This window comes from Haliotis rufescens, unplaced genomic scaffold (assembly GCF_023055435.1).
Source record: "Haliotis rufescens isolate VD_foot unplaced genomic scaffold, xgHalRufe1.0.p SCAF_2, whole genome shotgun sequence".
In the NCBI taxonomy this organism is placed as follows: domain Eukaryota; kingdom Metazoa; phylum Mollusca; class Gastropoda; order Lepetellida; family Haliotidae; genus Haliotis; species Haliotis rufescens.
The window spans coordinates 8,822,310-8,846,805 of NW_025963890.1; the positions used below are offsets into that span (position 1 = coordinate 8,822,310).

Consider the following 24,496-nt stretch of genomic DNA (forward strand, 5'->3'; position numbering starts at 1 on the left):
TTACACACGTCAATAATTGTCCGGGTAAAACATTCTGCAATAACATCAACATTTCTGGATGATAAGAAATGATCCCAACTTTGTCTCAGTTGAGCTATCAATATAGTTTTCATTATTCGCCATGTTGTAATTTAAGATTTTTCTTTTACAATTTGCATTGCTATGTATATCTTCCTTAGTTGCTACGAATATAGGACAATGGTTACTGCATATAGGATCGGATACACCCGAATTCCACACACTCTACATTAGTTACAAACAATAAATCAATCAAAGTTCTGGAGGTAGGTGTAATCCTGGTTGGCGCAGTAATAATTTGGGTCAACCCATATATTGCTTGAAAGTGATGTATTTTGTTCTTACTTTCTCTCAGAATGTCTAGATTAAACTCCCCATCTGTAATAGTTGTTATATTCAAATCTATTGCGTTACATATATATTGACTGATCTGTTAACCGCCAGAAAGCCTCGCTTTTATCTGCCCTATAGAATGGCCCTTGACATTACCCATAATGAATCGAGTCCATTTATGCACAGATGATCCATATTGTTAGCATATCATTTCGTTTTACATATATAGCTACACCCCCGCCTCGACTTGGTCGATCGTTTCTAATTGGCAAATGAAAGCCTGGAATTGAAATACCAACAGTAGGTATGCCGTCATGCAGCCAAATTTCGGTCAAGTGAATAATATCGTGTGAATGAAATTCAGTGCAAAGTAGATCAACCTTGTCCTTTGATGACCAATCTTCAAATTACCATATTACTGGCCCAGGGTTTGGGTTCGACTCCCGACATGGGTACAATGTGTGAAGCCCATTTCTGGTGTCCCCCGCCGTGATATTGCTGGAATATTGCTAAAAGCGGCGTAAAACCATACTCACTCACTCACTTTACAGAATGTTTTTTTTCACAAAGGCCGTCAGGGGTCTTGCACGCGAAGTAAAGATTTGCAATGCTAAAATGCACCAGATTTAACCAAAATCTGATAACAGAAAAAATGAATGAAAACTACAGAGAGAAAGAATGTAATTTCACTCACAGACAAAACATTTCAAACAAAAACTGAACTTTCGAAACACATAAACAAAATATATATACATCAACCGAAAATGTCGGTTGAAGAATCACATAACTGAAAATAAAACAAATAAAAAAGAAAATCAATTGGATAATTTGCACCAGTGGTGTTTTTGTTTTGGTGGACAATCCAACTGGTAACAAATCAGGTGTCACGACGGTGACGGTAATATAGGGTACAACAGGACAGCAGGTCGATACCTGCTTATTGGCATGTTTTACAAACAGTGGATATGGATACCCTAACATACACTCACTTCTAGAAAGGATACTGTTATGAATGTAAGTACATTGTAGTACCCGTCATTAAGGTGATAATACTCATTGGATATGTAGAAGATCTTAAATACTATGTTAAATCACGGCATACATACGGCATATTTTAATTCCATCTTCAAATATGTTCATGTAAAATAAAAAAAAGACGTAATATGCTCCCCAAGAGTATGTTTTGTCAGTGGTCACTTTGATAGTTGATCATATATGCTGAGTATTTCTCCCTTTTCAAAACGTGCATATATGTTATGCGAAGGGAACACGAACACTGCAGTTGTACATACGTAGATCGATCGTTATGTTGATGGACGTCTACTGACATGAGCTGGCACTTACCTTATGGACATGCATGTAGTAACATGTGTTTTTGCTAAGAGTGTAAGCCTCGGTCGGATAATTCTTATTTCCTTACTTCTTACGCCAAGAAGGTGTATTATTTCATTTGTGTTATGCGCAGTCGTTGGTATTGAGATATATATGACAATAGTTTGCTTGTAGATACAAAATCAGGAATCAGTGCAGCATGTAAAATTTTAAATTTGATTGTTTTCAGTATTTGTGTTATATAATAAAAACTAGACTACCATAGACAGATGATTCTTGTCGATAAATATGGCAACAAGTACACGCTGAACCAGTATATGTAGCTGTGTTGTTAACATGCACTGATTACTTGCAGCGAGTATTGGTGTTGTATAAACTAAACGCATTAGTCATATATAGTGTTGTACTCATATTTCAAATATTAATATATCTCTTGTTTCCTGATAACTCCATATGTTCTGTAGACCCAAGTTTTTCGAGGCAGCTGAAGGTCTGGTGTATACCGTCACCACAGTATTAATCTGGATACACACAGATTCAACATTAAAATCACGCAGGAAGCTAATACATGAACAGTAAATATAACCATACATGTGATGTATCAACATGTCAAGTACTTTTATTAAGTCGCATGTTTAACTCTAAAGGTCTCCACAAAGGGGTCTTTATGCAATACAATAACCATTACTATTGCCATTGGGAATTAAGGTGTAAGAAATACCACACATGATATACGATGCACTTGTCAATTCTGCACAATTCTGAGATATATCAAAATCACATGTTTGTGCTGATGAAAAGAGCTTACATTAAAAGCATATACTAGTATGCTCGATCGACCCTGACATATTAGAACTCTCGATTGTCTCAAGATAGACCTTCTAATGCCAATGCTGGAAATAATTAACACACATTATTCAACGATACATCTTCTTGTTGCTCGCGATCTTGTCCGAGCAAGTCGGCTGCTGACAATTCCGGCTCCTACAACATATGGAAAATGGACTGTTTAAGGATGTCTGCTTGTATGTTTTTGCTGATGCAATCATTTGTATTTATGCATAAAATAGCTACGCCATAAATCGCAAAGAACAAAGAAGAACAAAGCTTGGCTTATTTCACGATAAAACATTGTTCTATCAAGACGTCATTTCTGGAGATTCGAACATGCGCTCACAACTTGCTGACCTCGTAAATTGGACGGCGTTATTTATAAGAGGGAAGTGTCTTGTGAGTTGTTCCCCATAGATGTTATAAGGCACCGTAGGAAATGGCCGATATGATTTATGTTCTAAATCAACCTATTGCCTATATGAAGCGGTGTCGTGAGTAAAGTCAGATCGTTCAAAAAACGGCGTTTAATGTCGTTTACTCTCGTTTTACGATACGTCGTATTTTGCTTACGACAAAGCCGAATGGGAGCTTAGTGCTATGTCACTTCCTTAAACACGATTGTTTATATGTTGATTTGCGTCAAGCTTAAAAAATCGTCCGCATCTTAGTTATACGCGAACACTTGATTCATTGCATTTTCTAAAGAGAACCAAAACATGATGTGAACATTATTTTTTCGATCCTTGAGATCGCCAAATGACAAAAACGAACTATTGACATAACATCAGTTGACCGATTGATGCATTGATTGTCATACGTTCCTGCTTGTGAATACTCAGAAAAAAAAATCAATATGCTTACAATTAACAACGTTATTTAAGCGTAAAACCAATAAAATCAAATTAATGAATATTTTAGTATTTAGAGTTTGATGATGTTGACTTTGCTAGATACAAATTAATATCGTGGTATATCACAAAAGTAAGATTATGTTTTGATGATTTTCTGGTTACCCTGTTCGTCAATTTGTAAATGTGTCTCTATGGTTTTGTCATTACACTTTTAGGAGTGAATGACTGAGTGGCAGTGTAACGTCGCATTGTCATTGTGTCAGCCATAAAGTGACGACACCGTAAGGAGTCCAGTGAACCACTCTACTGCCGTTCCAAGAAATTCGACAATAACAAATAACAAAATTGGACAATATCACTTCGCTTTCATTACACAGCGTCAGAAGGAACTATTATTCAGAAGATTAAACATTACCTTATTATCAGGAGCATTTCCATTCTCGGCGTGTTTAAAGCATGACAGGATGCGTCCTCGGAATCTGCAACACCGAGTGTGACAGAGCAACCAACGTTTGTCAGTATGTAAAGTGTAATGACAATTAATTCAGAGTTTCCTACAGTATCCTTGAGATACTTTACACTGCAGAGTGATACAAACACATATACAAGTTTGTTTGATTGGTTCAAAAACGCATGATGAATTTCTTGTCCACTCCATCGGTTTCAAAACACATTTCCAGGCATATAAGGATATTTAATTTATAAAAGCTTAAAATGTATGCCACAGAAGAAAACTGGAATACGTGTTTGTCAGTTAAAGAAAATAATCCAACAACTAACCTGATAGAGATCCCGATTAAAACTCCGATTACAAGTAGACAGACTATGGTTGAAATAATCGCAATGGCAACATGTGATTCTTGCCTTTGAGGTGGGACGTCGGTGATTGTGGCTATATGAAAGGAAATATCATGCTTAGAAATACATCTGTAACAAATTATGTCTTCTACAGATCACGTGATAGTACTATCACGACCATGTATATATACCATGGGTGTTGTATTTGTGACAATTAAAATGTATTTGTGTGGGTGACGAAAAATGTGTTTCTTAGACATTCAGTTTATGAATAATAGTTTCTTTCCAACTTAAAGCAACTGAAATACCTGCTAATACTTATTAAGTGTGTTATAATAAAAACTACTAGATCCTAATAAATAACTCAATTTTGTATATATTCGATGTTTAGTGATTAAATATCTACGGTTATCATCACGTTTGTATTATAATGGACAATTGTCACCTTTTCTTTACCCAGAAAGTAAACCAATGCAACTTTGAACCAACATGTCCTATATTATTATTATAGCTAACTTCCCCTGTGCGTATAACATGTAAATCGATATACATTCAAACTACCAATACTAGCATATCACATACATTGAGAGGTTCCGTTACCATCGATCATGGAGGTGCATCGACTTCTTCCATCATATGTGAAACCTTGGCGACATGTTATGCAGTTCCCACTATTCTGTTGACATTTGAGGCAGTTTTGAGAGCAGGTCAACTCACATGTCTGTCCCTTCCACCCATCAAGACATCCATTGCAAGTTTTGTCTTCGCTACAACCGGAACTTAGACAGTTGCATTTCTTCTTCTCACAGCTTGTTCCTGTGAACCCTGCCTTGCAGGATGTACACACCCCAGCTTCAATGCAGGATAAACAGTTAGGTAGGCAAGGGATATGGCAGAGGGGAGGCTTCCAGCCAGGTACACAGCCGTGGGTACAGGTAGGAGTGCCTCCGTCAATCCTTGTACTGCATTCTCTATCGAGGCATTTATCAGTACAGTGTCTATCACAGGAGTGCCCATAGAAGCCAGTGTTACATCCATGAAGGCACACACCCGTCAGCTGAATGCACTTGCCATGGAAACATCCCACTGAACAGGTTTTGTGACAACGCGACCCGGTAAACCCGTCCTTGCATCCACTGTCACAAGAACCATCATAAAATTTACAAACTGAATGAGTACACTGTTTTCCACACTTGTGTTCACATTTAGGTCCCCACCATGTGGGTTTACAGCCTTCCAGACAATTCCCTGTTGTACGGTTACAGAAGACACGGTCATAAAAGCTCTCTCTGCACTGAGGTGGACATGTCAGTGAACAGTTTGCAGAGTAATATCCAGCTTCACACTGAAGACAAACTCCTGTTTTGCTACATCCACCCGTGTCACAGTGTTGACACATCTTGTCACAGTAATCACCATACCATCCAGTATAACATTCCTCACATGTCCCGGACTCAGATACCGACAGGCAATGGTAGTCTATACCATTAGCAATAGCGATACCTAGAAAATGTAATATAAAAGTTGGATTAGAAATAGCACGAATACACCAATCTACCATACTCTGATAACCATAATACATATGACATAAAACGTCACGAATTTCCACCTGAACTCGTCTCCATATCCAAAAAGTCCAAGTAGTCCTATTACAAAGTTATAACTTCATGTAAAACAGCGTGTGCTATTAAGTGAGGTGAGGGGAAATTGGGTTTAAAGTCGCAACCAAGGTTATTGCACTTATATAGCGACGTGCATGTACGTGTGTGTGTGTGTGTGTGTGTGTGTGTGTGTGTGTGTGTGTGTGTGTGTGTGTGTGTGTGTGTGTGTGTGTGTGTGTGCGCGCTTGTACTAGTCCGGACTGATGCCGATTTATAGTGCTAGCTCACTGAGATACCATACCGCAGTTTAACATGAATACCCCGCATGCCGAGCGCAAGACAGGGTAACAACAAGTACCATCTTTTAACGTGTTTTGGTATGACACGGCCGGGGATCGAACCCTGGACCTACCGCTCTCCGGGCGGACGCTCTACCTCTAGACCACGGAGGCGGCCTTGAGCTCTTAAGGATGTCTGCTGCTGTGATTTTGTAATGGGTGTGTTCCATCGACAAGTCAATACATTGCTGATATGACTTGAAAGTCAAATCGCCACAGATGTAACCTTTTATGTAGGGAAAAAGGGGAATAGCACATTTACGTGTAGATGGTTTGTTATAGATAAACGTTTTAGCCATTTGTGCTTAAAATGTTAGATGCAATAACATATTATTATGTACATAGTGTATGCGAAACGGTGAATACGATGACTGACTGAGTACCTTCTATGCCTCTACAGCAAAGTTTGGCGCGGTAGAGCGCAGTACCATTTACACGCACCACCCGCTGTTTCCCATTTGGGCAATATTAAGATAATAAAAAAGTATTTGTCTTAGAATAATTTAGATAGTGGTAATACACATCCTTATAATAATTTGAATTATCCGATGCAAACAATCTTCATACACATACTTAAGATAACTTAAAATATCTCATACAAACCCCTTCCCCATCTATCGTTAGTATATGAGTTTACATATTTTCAGGAGAGCTGAATTGTCAGATTATTTGTACCAATGATACAATACGTTCAAACATACTCACTTTGTAGGTACATGTATATGTTTATTGCAAGCAGTCGATGTAATTCCATTCCTGTTATACGCTGTAAGCAAGAAAAATGTATTGGTTCCACATTCAAAAGACATAAAGCATGTAGGTAATTAGAAAATAAGCCTTGCACAGAGTATTACATCGGAAATTGTTTGACATGGTCATTAGTTTGTCAAATGTCACACTCGTAAGTAACTGAGTCAAAACTGATGCTTGTTATCATCTTTACGATTATCAAAGTTGTGAGTTGTGTTTTGGCTTAGGGATTGTACGTACAAACATGTAAACTTCTACGTACAAACATTTATACAATCGATGAACGGGAAGAATAAACCTGAAGCAAATACACGGAAATGTACTACGCATTCGGTTTCATGTCAGCAAATAGACGGTCAAAAGATTATTTCCCGTTTAACTTCAGATCGATTTCGTCCACAGAAAGAAGCGGTTGCATAAAATGTAAGTGTTTTGTTGTAGTTGTAGTTGTAATAGTACCAAATGATGTTTTTCCAACATATATTTCAGTTCAAGCGAGAAAAAACTGAAACAAAATACATGAATTAGGAGATATCACTTTTGAAATTCTCATGAAAAGTGAGTGAGTGAGTACGGTTTTACGCCACTTTTAGCAATATTCCAGCAATATCACGGCGGGGGACACCAGAAATGGGCTTCACACATTGTACCCATGTCAGGAATCGAACCCGGGTCTTCGGCGTGACGAGCGAACGCTTTAACTACTAGGCTACCCGACCGCCCCGCTCATGAAGAACAAATGATGTTTTTCCAACACATATTTCAGTTCAAGCGAGAAAAAACTGAAACAAAATACATGAATTGGGAGACGTCACTTTTTCGAAATTCTCATGAAGAACAGTGTCGGGCATTTCAGAACAGCGACACCCAACCTCATTTCTACTGTGTTCTGATTAAAGTGAAAAACAACTACTGTATACATCGAACCTTTCAATGTGAATCATATTCGCATATAAAGACGTGTTTCTGTGGTCCCTCACACTTGTTCCAGATCGATAGTTTGCGTTGTCCTCACGTTTTGCCCTTGTCGGTTTGGCTGAACACCTATGTGATGCTATTCCTAATAACACTCGGGAACACCTTTGGCCATGTTTATGGCTGAAGTAGCATTGATATACGATGATATCGTTTGCTTTCATCATATTCTATGTATTCAATCGGAAACGAAAGTCCCCGGAATTTCTTAACTTGACTGTTACTGTGTCGGAAACTTACATAATACAGTTCGTTCGAAGGGTGTAATAGCTCAGGTATCCGAAATTCCGATTTCAGTAATGACCTGCTTTTACTATCAAACACCTGTCTCAAACACATCTAGGGTCATAAGGGAGCCACCATTTGATTCTCGGGGGCGGAGAGGGACGGGATTTTCTCCAAAAACATAATCAAACCCCCGTTTTACTTAACAATATTGCATATGTATTGATTGTTGGAAAATAATAATGTCCCCTTTCTTGCAAATACACACAAATATACATTCCTGCACAGTGGTCTCTAGCAATAAAAGTTTATTTATTTATTCATTTATTTCATTTAGCTTTGAATAAGTTATACGTAGGTCAGGTGCGGAAAGTTCACTTTTCAAATTATAAGTGTTCTCTAGAGATCCTAAAGAGAAACATGTTTCTTATTAAAAAGACGTGTTTCATATGTCAGCAATAACTAATGTCATAGCTAATTGTTTCTTGACTGAAGTAAATTACTTTTGTCCAATCAATTGCCTTTCCTCTAAAAGTCAGATTCTGTTCAGCTTTTCATTCCGTTCTTTCGTTTCAATAATTTTAAATGGAATATACAGAAATTGCCCCACCCCCACCCCCACACCCCCCAACTTCCTTATTATGAATTGAAATAAAAATATTTATAAAAAAACGAAACACTTCTTTATTATGAGGAGCACAAAAAAATAAAGGGAAATGTCAGAAAGAGAGAGGGGAGGGAGGGGGAGTGTGTAACGCGTGGTCTGTCACTCCTAGGCCTGTCCCTAGGGTGTCCTGTCTCGTTTTACATCTGGAGAAGTCGAGTCACTGTCACCAAGTTAATCAGGACATGCTTGGAGCGTTCTTTTTTCAATTGTGACACGTTCCCATCGATGTGCTCGCCTTTTATACCTCTCGTGTGCATTTTGCCTGAATTTTGGTCTTAACACGAGTTTTCTACATAAAGTGCGAAAATCAAAATCTCCGAAATGCACGGACTTTGAGTCAGCCACACATGTTGGCTGCATTTATGCAATCGTTTTCCGATATTTAAAGGAAAATAACAGTGAGTTTACTAACAAAGATTGCCGCTGAAGCCTGTGAAGTGCGATGAAGCGGCTTTGTTTGGAATTTGCCGAAAAGACGAAACAATGTTAAACCGACTATATATTTCCCATTGAACAATCGAAAGAATGCTTTATGCTCTTGGACGATGCCAGATAAGAAAATATACTGGAGGTTAAGTTTGTAAAAGAACATCCCAGTATTGACCAAACTTATTATCACAACATTTTCATGGTCAATCTTCGAAACATGTGCATGAATGTCATGCCCGGTGTCTGACTTCGGATATTTTTCTCCTTTGTTTTTTATAGACTTTCGGCGTATCTAGCGATATGTCTTCCGGAAGAAGAAGTTAAGTTTTAATAGGATGCGCATACCAATAGCTGTAATGATGGACGATGTCTTAAAATATACACGGAAATAAAATTTTGCTCGGTAATACCCGACGCGGCTTTATGTGAAATAACTATTGATTTTTAACTGTTTCAGATTGTACAGAGAAAGTTTACACTAATTCTCAAAATGCTTCAAATATGTGATTAAGTATATGACTATAAAACAGTAATTTGGCCATGAAAGGTTATTGTATAGACAAAATAGATTTATATTATTTTATTTCTCTTTCAGGAACCTTTTTACGGATATGGATCTATATTGCCTTCACAATCATCTTCAATACGGGTATGAATCTTTAAAATCACAATGTGAAAATATATCACGGGTACACTGAACGAAAGCATGTTGCAACAAAGGAAACGAATAGACAGGGTTTTATTTGTTTGACATCCTGAAAAAACCCGACACCAATAAAGTTATATTTATCATTAAGAGGTTTTTTTAAACTTTGATGCTAGAATAGCCGCTGGTTATATTCTTGCTATGTTTGTGATTTAAACAATATTTATTTCCGAAAAGGGATATAGGATCGGTGAACAGGTTAAGCCAATTTCAAGACCTCTCCCTCCAAGGACATTTCACAATTAATAATCATCACGATATGTCTGAAATACTGCCGATGTGACGTAAAGCATAAACTCATTCACTCACTCACTCACTCACTCACTCACTCACTCACTCACTCACTCACTCACTCACTCACTCACTCACTCACTCACAATTAATAAGAATAAATTATAAATAAAATAATAAATTTATATAACTGTCACACATATATCACACATATATAACACTATTAAATTGATGTAATTGTTAAGAAGACACATATTTAAATTTTTAATCTTTCAAACTTTACAATAAACAAATGAACACATTGAATAATAGCAAGGTTAGATGCAGGGGATGTTTTGGAATTTCCATACAATACTGAATCCAAGTCATATCATTTTATGCAGTAGTTCATATCATGACGAAGATTACAATATTTGGGATATGAAAGGAATTAATGTGCAGGATCCTCGTAATAGTATCAACAAGAGCATGTCATCAATTCCAGAATCTCTGTGATATCTATGTGCATTTAAATCATTGCATCTGAACCTTAGGCGGAGGTGGATACTTTGACCGGAACGGGCACCACTTTCTATTTTAAAGGCAAAATATTCTAAGATGTTTAGTTGTGGGGATACTTTTAGTGATATCATATGCAGTATAGTGTTACTATGTATTATCTGGTAAATCAGTCCCATGTTTGTCATACTTTCAATGAGTACAAATACATTGGTCAGTTAACTAAAGGGATTTAACCAATGAATAGTTCATTTTAAAAGGCATGATCATTATGTATCGCCAACACTGCTAACTCAATAACAGCGTTAACTCATACTACAGGAACAAAAAATGCCAATCAAGTTTTGACCAAGTTTCTTGACAATAAACCGAATGGTTTGGCAACCACACAGGTGGTGAAACACTTTAGCCATCTTTTTGGAACATGTCTTCCAAAACTCCATATTCTGTACCTATCCAGTTATCAAAACAATCTTTCAACATTTTCTTTCTTCCGTCATGTTGGATTCTTCTTTTAATCAAGGAAAATAAATCCACAATTCTATTGGTTTTAAAGGTCGAAGTGAATCGGTTCCAGACTAATAACAGCAGATAAATTAATATATTATATGTGTTTGTTTTGTTTGTTTGTTTGTTGTTTAACGCCGGACTCAGCAATAGTCCAGCTATATGACGGCGGTCTGTAAATAATCGAGTCTGGACCAGACAATCCAGTGATTAATATCATGAGCATCGATCCACGCAATTGGGATCGATGACATGCATCAACCAAGTCAGCGAATCTGACCACCCGATCCCGTTAGTCGCCTTTTACGACAAGCATAGTCACCTTTTACGGCAAGCATGGGTTGCTGAAGACCTATTCTACCCCGGAATAATATACTATGTATAATTTGGTGTCGGTCAAATGACAGGTCACATGAGTATAGAAACAAGGGGTTTCTGTTCTCATAGCAACAGGAATATGTTTCTCAAAACCGGAAGTGGCATCGTCAGAGTGTTCGTAGTTATGGCGTTGCATATACGTGAACTATAGCCTCTGTAAATTTTGTATTTATATTAGTATGAGTAAACCCAGTTTGATGATCCCATTTGACCCGTTTCAGGCATATATATCGGTGAAAAATGCACGGATCCAATATGTACAACGACTACGACAGCCACAACGGCTTGTTCAACTGTTAATAACTGTCTTCTTGGAAGTTGTACAGTTAATACTGAAGGAGACATTGGTTGCAAAAATGGCTGCAAAGATCGCTTTTCGGGGAGACTATGCACCATTCCATGCATATCAAACTGTTTAAAATGTAGCAAACGAGATGCAAGCAATTGTATAGAGTGTAAAGAAAGCCATGTAGGCGAATATTGTGAGAATGAATGCCCGAATACATGTCCTGAAGGATGTTACAGGAATGGTGTCTGCAAGAAACAATGCTCTGATAACCTAGTGCCTAGATGCAGACTTTGTAACGTCACTTCAGGGATATGTCAGAAATGTGACATCCATTACACTGGGGAGAACTGTGAAACTGACTGCACGAACTGTGTTGGAAAGTGTTTAATTTCAGGTTGCGTTGAAGGATGCATAAATGGGTTTCACGGAAACAAATGTGACAAGCCTTGTTCAGAAAATTGTTTTCCATTTTGTCAGCCTGACATCAGTGCAGCAGGGGAATGTACACCTGTATGCGATCAAGACACCGGCAGCTGTTTGAATGGCTGTAAGAATGGATTCAAAGGTCAACAATGTACAGATGGCTGTAGCTCCAGATGCAAAGGTATGAGATGTAATCAAACAACAGGTCATTGCATGGCGTGTATTGAGGGGTACTATAAGGAAACGTGTCATTTGCGATGCTACAACTGTAAAGATGACCTTTGTGACATGAAAACTGGTTTGTGCTTTGAATGTGAGGACGGGTTCTATGGAGTACACTGCAAACAGACCTGCACTAACTGCCAGTCAGGCCTTTGTGAACGCAATGGTGGACACTGTATTGACGTTCTCCAAGTGACAACAGTTGGTATGTATCTTTCAATTCTGGCTGCCTCGGACAAGGTGTGTGTATTAACCGCATGATGTAATCCTCCACAGAACGTACAGGACATACAAATGGGTACATACAATAAGAAGGATGTACTGTCGACCATGCCTATACACAGAATCAGTCGACAAATGCAGATTTCTGAACAAAAATGCAAATAATCCAATAGCTTCACTTCATTCTCAAATGGATTATTAAGCTATGGTAATGTTTCAGATGCTCCTGCTTCCAAGGTCCCATCGCCCCAGTCAGCCATGTACCCACTTTTGATCGGATTTATTGTCTTCGGGGGAATTGCGGCGATTCTGATCTGCATACTTAGCCATAGGTAAGCATACGACACATCTGGTGTGTATTCTGAAGAGCAATGAAGATACTAATGGCATGTTCATGAATGTCTATTGTGTAAAAGTGATAAAACAATGTTTCTTTAATTCTCAAACGTTTGATAGTCAATAGACTGACTATATTGCCTTCCTTTACGGGCCATTTTAAGCAGCGCGATCTAAATGGAGATTTTTTTAAGGCTTTACTTGGTTTTGACCACAGTTGTGGGTGTTATATCGTAGGCTAACTTTATAGCACTGGATTTCTTGTGACATGAGACCGCCTCCGTGGTCTAGTGGTGGAGCGTCCGCCCGGAGAGCGGAAGGTCCGGGGTTCGATTTCCGGCCGCGTCATACCAAAAGTCGTTAACAGATGGTACTTGTTGTTACCCTGACTGGCGCTTGGCATGCGGGGCTTAAACAAGGACTGGTCGGCTCGGTGTCAGTATACTGCAGCTGAGTTGGGTATTCATGTTCCACACACAGATACACGCGCATGTACGTCGCTATATAAGTGCAATAATCTTTAACGCGACGTTAAACCCCATTTCACCTCAACTCTTTTGACATGTCGATCAGTCAAGTAAAGATCATTCTCAAAGGTCATATCATAAAAAAGGTATGTTTAGCCCCAACTCAAGAAGGGTATCCTATTGGTCAATGGATTTTGGCACATATCTTATTAGGGCGGCAGCGAGATCGAAAATGAAATTGAGGGACCTTTTACGCCTTATGTATGTAGTGGATAGAATATTTGAATACTTTGGATGTCTGATTTCAGAAGCTGGACACGGTGATTTACTTTCAATGAGTAGCATATGGTATTTGGTGTATTTCGGAAACAGGCGTATGTTTTGTTACTAGAATAGTAGATCGAAGTTTTAGGTACAACACAATGCAAATACTTCAAGACATAAGCTGTACACTGTACACTGTCCTCTGCGTCACGTATTTGACGTATGCGACCGGTCATCGTTTGTTTACAAACTCAAAATAAGCTGAGACTTATATTCTTTTGTTAAGCTTTTCATATTACACAACATGACACCTAAAGATATTGTTTCTAAATGATATGTCGACAAGAGGACAAGGTGTAAAACACCACGTTATTCCTTAAGACCTACTTGTGTTTGGCCTTAGAAAATAGAGATTGATCACATTTGGCAACAATTTCGTCATAATCGAAGGAAGATAAAAATGTTGCTTTTTTTTCTTAAAATCCATCATCTAATTTTTAATAAAAGTTTCAAGAGTGATTTCCTCACAAACAGGAAAGTGATACAGCGTCTTTATGTCGCCTTTCACAACGTATGGTTGTGAGTGGCAGGCGTGAAATATGATTTCCACTATCTAAAAACAGATACTACAGATTATGTCGTATGGGCGTTCATAACATGTATATGTGTACTTCCTTACTCTACTGAGTATAAATATCGTGTGCACATTTAGTTTACAACACAGATATTTTGTTTGTAGATACTTTTGTACTTTGTGTAACAGCCCGTCTTATAATCAAAGTATGCTACCTTCCTCCTTGAATTAGGCTGTTATATTCCACTTCCCATCAGCCTCTATTCAAACATTAAGTTATTGCTAAAGAAACAAACCGACATGTCCTACATCATCAAAACCCTTTCATCCTCTAAGGGTCTATTATATGTCATTATTTTCTTTAGAGTATGCAAAATGTCGACAGGAGCGCGAGAAAATCCAGGGCGATCGGCAGACAATGTTCCACTTCAGTACCGTAGGAACAGCTACAATGAAATCTATGAGGAAGACATGGATCCTTCTGCAGGTCGACGACCACAGACTGAGGCATATTACAGCCCACTTGTACGACAGAACAGTGATTTAACTGTAAATGACATTTCAGTAAGCAACATTTCTTCATCTGACAATGACTCCCTAATAATACCACCATGGTTTGCACGTATGGATCACGATATCACCCCTGAGTCATCATATAACTAGAACAGTATTTAGAAAAATCAACACTTAACTGTCAATTGTAAATGATATTGATAAAGTAATTTCAGAGCGATTTTCCATGACAGTACCATGTCAATTTCTAATTCCTGAAATAGATATGCCCAATCACTGTTGTCATCGTGAAAACGTGCTGACATCCAGTCATTTTCCGAACTGGGACACATTATATTACAAACACTTCAACACAGACCTTTCTTAAGCATTGCATGGGCGATGTATGCATCCAAAGTGCTGGTGTGACATTGTTAGTCACTTTTCAATAAAATGAAGAGACACAGATACATGTAAGGGGAGTTTAAACATGCTGTCTGCATGTTGAATGCCAGAGTTCACAACGTAATAACGTTAACCAGTGAACTATTGGTCGGTTTAATGCTCGGCACAACCCCACAGGCCGTCACCGTTCATTCGCCCCACGCTTAAGGACGTCACGCCAAGTTGGACACAGGCAATTGATTGAAGATTGCTTTCATCAGACTTGAATGTCAATGCATCGATGGTTGTAGGCATGCATTTGTGTTCAAGGTAACAGTTACGTTTGTGATACCCAGTTCCAAGATAGGAACATACCGCATCATCATCTCCTGAAATGGTTGTTGTCAACTCAATGTTGTGTACAGATATATGTTAAAAGTCTAATTCAGTGCAAATTGGGCTGTACCTTAAGTTGAGTAAGGCCTCCTTGTATATTTTCACTGGCGGGCTGATGTGGAAAAACAGGATTCAGAAGTTGGTATTTCCAGATAAAAACAATTCATGACAAGTTTGCGTCCTGAAGTAACCTACATGTAATGTAGTTTCTATTATAAATAACATTCAGTTATGCTATGTTGCAGTACGAGTCAACATCTTACGTATTATTATTTTTCCCCAGACTATAAAATGTTTCAACTATTTCTGAACACAGAATAGGATATTTTGTTTGTATTGTTATTTTACACCTGATTATTACTTTGACATAATTATTACATACAAATTGATTATAATTACCGTGTAGTCATGATATGTAAATGTCTAGGGGGCATATTTTGGACAATCATAAGACCCATGACTTATATATAAGCGAACATGCTTGTGAAGATTCAGAATGGAACATCCCACAAGATGTCTCATTACCATACAAACCAGAACCTGACCTGTGTTCGTGTCACAATGATTTCCGTGTTGTAATCCGCGGTAAACGACCTCCGGGTGTGAATGATTACCGAGGTACGTCTTTGCATGCATGCCAGGGACACCATGGTCATGTGTGGCATGCTGTATGTAGATGTACGCTAGTGTGCAGGTCAACAGCTCAGATCTGGTATCAGATAACCATGAATTGATTGAATCAGAGCCCATTTATTATGAAAGCACACATGTCAGGGAAGTATTTATAGTTTCTATTTATTTGCATGTCCGAGACAAGCTTTGCGGATTAACTGCTGGAAATGAATATCTACATAGTAGATCTTTCTTGGACTCCCGCATGTGTACATTGTAAACCGTGTACCGTAAGCCGTGTACAGTAAACCGTGTACAGTAAACCGTTTACAGGTTTATGATTTTATCTGAGAGAAATGTAGTTATGGACTTTATTTGACGTTCTAACAAAATAAATAGATGTCAGGTGTGTATGTGTGTGTGTGTGTGTGTGTGTGTGTGTGTGTGTGTGTGTGTGTGTGTGTGTGTGTGTGTGTGTGTCTTTTAATGCCATAGTGACAATAAGCTATATACCATATGTTCCACTTAATCTGCATGCTATGATTATACCACTTTTGTATCAACTCTTCAGTGCTTTGATGTGATCATGTAAGATCATGTAAGATTTGCGGATTAACTGCCGGATGTGAATATCTACATAATGTTTTTTTTATCTGAACATGGAAGACTGTTAGGAGGTTATGCATGTTTCTTGGACTCCAAAAGCAACACCCGCATTTGTACATTGTAAACCCCATCTGTACAATATACAATTTATAGGTTTATGATTTTATCGGGAGGAAATGTAATTATGTACCACTTAATCTACATGATATGATTATACAACTTTTTTTCAACTATTCAGTGCTTTGGTGTGATCATGTTATTATGCCAGAAACATACAAGGCAAGATGAAAAACTGTATAAGTCTTAGTTGTATATCTGCTTATGTACCAGCACAATTTAACATTTACTGTATTATTATCATTTCTTCAAAACCTTCGAAAAATGAAACTATTTCTAAAATATTATTTTGTTTGCTTTGTTTTTGACACAAGTAGAACATACATAGATGCTGACAGCGCTACACCTTACTCGAAGAGAGCTATGCACATCGTCGCTGTTGTGTGCTATAAAAACATGTATGTTCATATCGAAGTGCTCAGGTCTACATACGCGCATGTGCATCCTTTATGTTTCTTTAAATCTCAGAAAATCTTTATGTGATGAGAAGCATTTGGTACAACTATCTACAATCCAGCCAAACGCATACATTATCGTTTCCTTAAGTATGCACTGTTGGTAGCGTTTGATGCATAATGTTCTTATTGAATTAGTGTTGAAATATTGATTGCTTAGGTAAATATCTGAAAACAGAGAATTTTTACGCATTCTCCACATATTATCTCCAGCAGAATATCTGCACGTAATTTATGATAAACAGTTCGTTTATAGTACACTCATACCTGAAACGAGCTTGTATTGGGTGTCAAGTGGTGTCACAATGACCTCTGTATTGGACGGTCGCCAAGGGTGCAATTCAATCATCAGTGCGTAAACATGTAATATACATGTTCACTTCTCCTGCAAAACAAAGCTGACTGATAAGTGACCTCGCCCTGAGCTACGATGTACAAACATCGGTTTTAAGTATTACATGCACATGACATGAGGGCATACGTTATCTCTCACTTCATTATGGGCAAGTAACTGAAGTCATATGAGAAGAGGCTTATGAATGTTTACACATCATACGACTACAGGTAACATATATAACATCGAGTATAACTTTTACAGTATGTTATGGTTATCTCAATTTTGTTATCGCTCTGTATTTGTTCGCTCTTGAAAGGTAGCATTATACAATATTGGCAAGTAACTTTGGTTACCCCCTATATTCACGAACCAATGATAACAACATGACGCTGTATAATCGTAGATGTCAATTCATGGATCATATAAATAATCATACAATTTCTTTTGTAGCTGCATGGATATGTTGTTCAAAAGCAAATCTGAACCAAGTGCAGCTTTATATGCATCAGGGAAATGTGTTTTTTTTATAATGATGAGATTAATTTATCCACGAATATATATATAGGGGTCATGTGGATTAACAAAGTTTATAATTACTCGTAGGCTATACAGATATCGACATGGCTGAAATATTGACCTTAATTTTTCACTGAAATTTAATATAAAAAGTCAACGCCAGAGATCGATTATCCAACGAAACAGATTCCACTGGTCATAACACTCATTATAACAATAATAACTTGTCTATGACATGATATGTGGATATTATTATATTAGAGGTAACTTTGAAATATTCAACATAACTTTGCAAAAAAATGACAGATTGGCTTAATGTCAAATAAATAATTGAAACCAGTTATAGATTATCAAGAAACGTATCTGATAAAATATGTAAAGTCAGACAACCATTTATATCGTCCCTCATAAACCAAGAAAATGAGACACATTAAGTTACGTATCGACGTCTACAATGACTCATATTTTGGACAATCATAAGATCCATGACTTATATATAAGCGAACATGCTTGTGAAGATTAAAACTGGAACATCCCACAAGATGTCTCATTATCATAGACACCAGAACCTGACCTATGTTCGTATCACAATGACTTCCGTGTGGTAATCAGCAGTAAACGACCTCCAAGTGTGAATGATTACCGAGGTACCGAGGTTAATGCCACAGTGACAATAAGCTATACACCATATGTTCCATTTAATCTACATGAAGTAGATGATGATACAACGTTTGTATCAACTATTCAGTTCTTTAATATGATCATGTATTAATGCCGGAAACATAGTTTCTGTTTATTTGCATTTACGTCCGAGACATGCTTCGCGGATTAACTATATAAATATCTACATATTAATTTATTTTCTGAACATGGAAGTCTGTGAGGAGATAATGCATGTTTCTTGGACCCCAAAAACAACACCCGCTTTTGTATATTGTAAACTGTATGTGCACACTATACCGTTTATAGGTTTATGATTTTAATGGGGAAAAATATAATTATGTACCACTTAATCTACACGATTATACAACTTTTTATCATCTATTCAGTGCTTTGATGTGATCATGCTATTATGTCAGAAACATACAAGGCAAGATGAAAAATTACATAAGTCTTAGTTGTGTATCTCAACGTCAAGTAAGATAGTGAGTGAAATGGGTTTATCGCCGCTTTGAACATTACAGTATTTCAGTTACAGTATCACGGCGTGTCACCTTGATGTGGGAGGAACACCCGGGGTCTCCGATGTTTACCACTTTGGTGAAACACACGAGCATGGGTTTGGTGCTACCAACCTAGAAACATAATCGGGGCGTACCGGGATTCCAACCTACGATCATAGGTTTCTGATGTGCGCTAGAGACAAACGATTTAGACGACTGGGCCACCTGTACCCCCGACAAGTCAGATAATATGTAAGTCGGAAGACATAACAGTAAAGGAGGAGTAGGTTACGTACCTGCCATGTGTGTTTAGCTTTGACTTCAGACAAGGATGATATATACACCGCAGTGACATAATATCCCGAATACCATAAACAAATGTGCGGAGTTCACGGACTATATCAGTCACGTGTTAGTATCGCATGGTCAAATACATATAATACCTATGCAGACTGTGGGACAATACATTCTTCTGGGGAAATCTTACAGCATGTTGGCGTTCATTATAACCTGGTCTTGCGTCAGCGTACCAACAAACTACGTGCTAACTTACTGAATATGAACAATACATCAAAGATTGCATGAGACTTTTACAAGACCAGAGATAAACTACATGCCACTGGTATGCGGATATTCATAACAAGTCATTTTGTCTCAGTGAAGATACTTGAGTAATTCGAATCAAAGCTTACAAACGTGACAAATAGGTCTACAGTGTGTTTTACGTGAAGGAATACGGGCCCATTCGTTCAAATGCTTTTGTTATCCTTTCGCCCAGGTGCTATGTGGATTAATACATTTGTACATTTAAACATAGCTTTAACTTGTAGCTTATGTGTTAAATAAAACACTACTTGCCAAACAATTGGAATATTTCTCTAAATATGAAACATATACTGAAACTAGTCAACGTTGCCACAATAAACAAATTTGGATTGTTGGTCATCAAATAAGTAAATGGAATTAATATTCAAATGCCATACGAACATCTTCCAACTGAAAAGAAGAGTAAACGAGTGGTATAACATCTTACCTCTTCAACCAGCTTATGTTGAATGATAGAACCTTGTCAGACACTCACAATACGGATTACGAGAATTAATAGATCTGGTTAGAACACTTACCTACCCGAGCAGATAGGGTATTTCATAGTGTCACAGTCACCTCGTATTACACCCTGTGAGTGCGCCGAACGTGAGTTACCGATATGTCAACAGTTACATGTACTTGCAATTAATGTCATATTTTCTTTTGGTAATATCACATCAAAACGAATGTCAATGATTGATATATCTTTCTAATATTGGAATTGTAACATTATTTCAGCATGACCGAAGTTACAAGCCTCAAGCAATAGGTAATTCAAGTAGTATCTTGCAATTCCTTTGGTGTCACAGTATGCCTCTTTGTTACATATAGGCTACACAAATCTTTTAACTGCGACATGTGATAGTTCGGTGTGTCGCCCTTACACCCATTCCAATACTACCGTGTCGGTTAACCTTTAGGAACTTCTGGAGTGCAATTTAAGTAAATATTTACTCATTTATTTTGATCGCAATAAGTTATTAATTAATCACAAAAAGGTTAAATATTTCAAAATATGCTTGGAATGATTTGAAATAGGTTTTAATTAATATAAACAGAAAACAACCCAAGCGCAACCGGACAAATTACATGTACGTTCACGCACTTGAGGATGTCAGCACAACAGTATTGATAGTTTTATGTTCTTGTTTGTTGTTCTCATTTGCACGTGATGTGTGAGGAAGTGAATACTTGAGAAAGCTTTACCGCTAAAGATTATCCCCGTCCTTAGTCAACCGACTATATAAATACATGTATACTCATAAACATGTTTTTTCACACCAATGTACTATCAGTTCAAAAAGACAGCACTTCGAGGTAGGTGAGTGAGTGAGTGAGGACACCAGGAATATTTAACATATTTAACCTGGAGCGAATGCTTTAAACTCTGCCTATGAGCTTTCCAACCGCCATTACCATTTATACAATGAGTTGTATTGATAGAACCTGTTGACTTTAGCCAAATTAAACTTTAAACGCGTATATACTGCTGCATGCAAAACGAAGTCCAAGTGCATTATGATAAAGTCCATTGACGTTTTGAGGGAATATAACAATATGGTATATTTTCACTTTGACTAATGTTATAAATATCTTGCAATATCATTGTCATGAATATAATATTACATGAATACACAGGGTGTAAACGAAATTGAATTATTAACTGAACCAACACATCGGTTAGATTGACCTAACAGTAACGTAGATAACGTGCTCTCAGTGTGTTTACTTTGTCGTCAGGGTATGCCAAAGTATAACCTCTTTCAAGTATAATATGTATCAACGCTGTGTCAATACAATAATGTCAACAAATTTTGAGGGTCCTGGCGGCTGTGTTTCGATAGTATCGCTCAGATTCATCAATACAGTATATTACTGTACAATGATTTCGAGTGTGCTTGCTTTGAGTGAGTGAGTATGGTTTTAGCAATATTCCAGCAATGTCACGGCGGGGGACACCAGAAATGGGCTTCACACACTGTAACCATGTCAGCAGTCTGAAAGAGCATTTCGGACCGAGACTAATCCTAAATATTTGTGTAGTCTATGTGTAACAAAGAGGTATACTGTGACACCAAAAGTAATCGCATGATACTATTTGAATTAAGTATTACTTGAGGCTTCTAACTTCCGTCGTGTTGAAATAATGTTACAACTCCCATATAAGAAATACATAATGAATGAATGAATGAATGAATGAATGATCTTTATTTCCTCCATTAATTTCGGAGAGTGATATACATTTGGAATCATGTTAACACAGCATATTTACACGAACATTATATTATGCAGAGAAATTGGCAATACTGAATATTTACATGTCCTGGTCCTGGTTTTGCTATATACTGTCCATAGATAGAGCAGTGATCGCAGGTTCCAGGAGCTTATGTCTCGTGATACAGAAGATATGAATTCAGCCCATCTGTCAAGGCTCATATCCTCTACAATAGGGGTTATACCACCTAGCAATGTCACAAGTTTGACTTCGTCATCTGCACAGTCCTCAATACGCATGTATTGTTCGAGGTTTAAAGAGGCATTCGTTTTGATGTGATATGACCAAAAGCCAATCTGACATTTATTGCAAGTTACTGTTTACACGGCGGTAACTCGTTTTTGCCACAGGTTTGGTGACAGCGCACCCACGAGGTGTCATACGAGGTCACTGTGACACTATATCTGCTCCTGCTTAGTAGGTGTTGTAACCAGATCTGTTTATTCTCGTAACATATCATATCATGTAGATTAAGTGGTACATAATTACATTTCCTTCCGATAAAATCATAAACCTATGAATTGTATTTTGTACAGATTGGGTTTGCAATGTACAAATGTGGGTGTTGTTTTTAGAGTCCAAGAAACATGCATAACCTCCTCACAGACTTAAAAAAAAAGTTTATGTAGATATTCATATCCAGCAGTTAATCCGCAAAGCTTGTCTCGGACATAAATGCAAATAAATAGAAACTATAAATACTTCCCTGACATGTGTGCTTTCATAATGTCATTTGCAACAGTACAATTAATCAATACATGTCAAAGGAGAGCCTCATGAGCATATCGAGGACGTAATTCATGATAGGCAGGTCGTTTATATTGCACTCATACCTGAAACGAGCTTTTTTCGGGTGTCTAGTGGTGTCACAATGACCTCTGTATTGGGCGGTCTCCAAGTGTGTAATTCAATCTTCAGTGCATAAACATGGCAGTCACATTTCTCCTGCAAAACAAAGCTGAGTGATAAGTTACCTTGCCTTGAGCTACAATGTACAAACAATTACATGTAACTTCAACACTAACAGGCATTAAATAGTACATGCAAATGCCATGAAGGCATACATTATCTCTCACTTCATTATGGGCAAGTAACTAAACTCATATTAGAAGAGCTTTATGAATGTTTATACATGATACAGTGAGTGAGTATGCTTTTACGCCGTTTTTAGCAATATTCCAGCAATATCACGGCAGGGGACACCAGAAATGGGCTTCAAACATTGTACCCATGTCGGGAATCGAACCCGGGTCTTCGGCGTGACGAGCGAACACTTTAACCACCAGGCTACCCGACCGCCCCTTATACATGACACAACCACAGGTAAAATATAGAGCATCGAGTTTGGCTTTTACAGTTGTTTATGGATATTTCAATTTTGTCCTCGCCCTGTACCGTTGTTCTTGAAAGGTAGCATTATACATTACTGACTAGTAGCTTTGAATACCCCCTAGATTCACGAGCCAATGATAACAACATAACGTTTTGTTATCGCACATGACAGTTCATGGATCAGGAATAAATGGTTTTGTAGCTGCATGGCTATGTTGTTCAAAAGCAAAGATAAACCAAGTGCAGCTTAACATGCAAGATGGATTTTTTTTTCATATTGGGGAGATTAATTTAACCTCGAATATATATAGGGTCATGTGGATTAACAAATTTTATATTATATTACCTGTAGGCTATTAGTGTACAGGTATCGACATGGCTGAAATATTGACGTTACATTTTCACTGACATTTAATACAAAACGTCAAGACCATTGATTATCCAACGAAACAGATTCTATTGGTCATAACACTCTTAACTGATATGAAAATGATAATAGTGTATCACTGAAAATCGTAATTGAAATATTATAACATTCAAATTCTGTCCTACATAATGACATGATATTTGGATTATTTTTATACTACAGATAAAATATGCAAATGCTATTCAACAATACTTTGCAATAATTGACATTTTTCTTAATAAATAATTGAAACCAGTAATGCATTTTCAAAAAAGAATGTGAGACAAAAGTGTAAAGTCATTTTACCGTTATAGTGCCTCTCCTATGAAAGGAACAAGACAGTTACGTATCGATGTCTACAATGACCCATACCATGTTTTATATAATCGAACATGATTGTGAAGATTCAAACTCCGGACAACCCACAAAATAGCTTATTATCATACATACCAGAAACTATCTGATGTATGTCCGTGTTGGCTCGGCGCTAGCCGATCTCCAAGTGTGCATCATAACCGAGATGTTAGGCACATCGTTGTTACGTATGTG

At 37.6% G+C, this 24,496-nt stretch overlaps 1 protein-coding gene across 5 annotated transcripts; it reads right to left on the reverse strand.

The window, feature by feature from the left end:
* LOC124120225 (scavenger receptor class F member 2-like) lies at positions 1–24,496 on the reverse strand. Of its 5 annotated transcripts, none has more exons than XM_046482992.2 (9): positions 24,398–24,496; positions 23,043–23,154; positions 17,598–17,715; positions 12,206–12,305; positions 6,811–6,871; positions 4,767–5,669; positions 4,149–4,260; positions 3,784–3,847; positions 1–2,667 (listed from the first exon to the last, which is right to left on the reverse strand). In XM_046482992.2, the coding sequence occupies exons 4-9, from the start codon at positions 12,227–12,229 to the stop codon at positions 2,587–2,589; spliced, it is 1,245 nt and encodes a 414-aa protein (XP_046338948.1). In that variant the 5' UTR covers positions 12,230–12,305; positions 17,598–17,715; positions 23,043–23,154; positions 24,398–24,496; the 3' UTR covers positions 1–2,586. The 5 variants fall into 5 exon arrangements, with proteins under 5 accessions (XP_046338948.1, XP_048255551.1, XP_048255552.1 ...); XM_048399594.1 differs by having other exon boundaries at positions 4,749–5,669; XM_048399595.1 differs by lacking the exon at positions 12,206–12,305 and having other exon boundaries at positions 4,749–5,669.

What these genes read in the sequence shown, in the direction of transcription:
- LOC124120225 (XM_048399594.1), bottom strand. Translation starts at nt 12,229, where the DNA reads ATGGAAAACAATTTTCTGAACAAG. An exon ending in AAAACAATTTTCTGAACAAG is followed by an intron (nt 6,872 to 12,205) that starts GCTTGTCACATT and finishes TCTTGCTTACAG; the next exon opens with CGTATAACAGGAATGGAATT. An exon ending in TGGTAACGGAACCTCTCAAT is followed by an intron (nt 4,261 to 4,748) that starts GTATGTGATATG and finishes CCTTTCATATAG; the next exon opens with CCACAATCACCGACGTCCCA.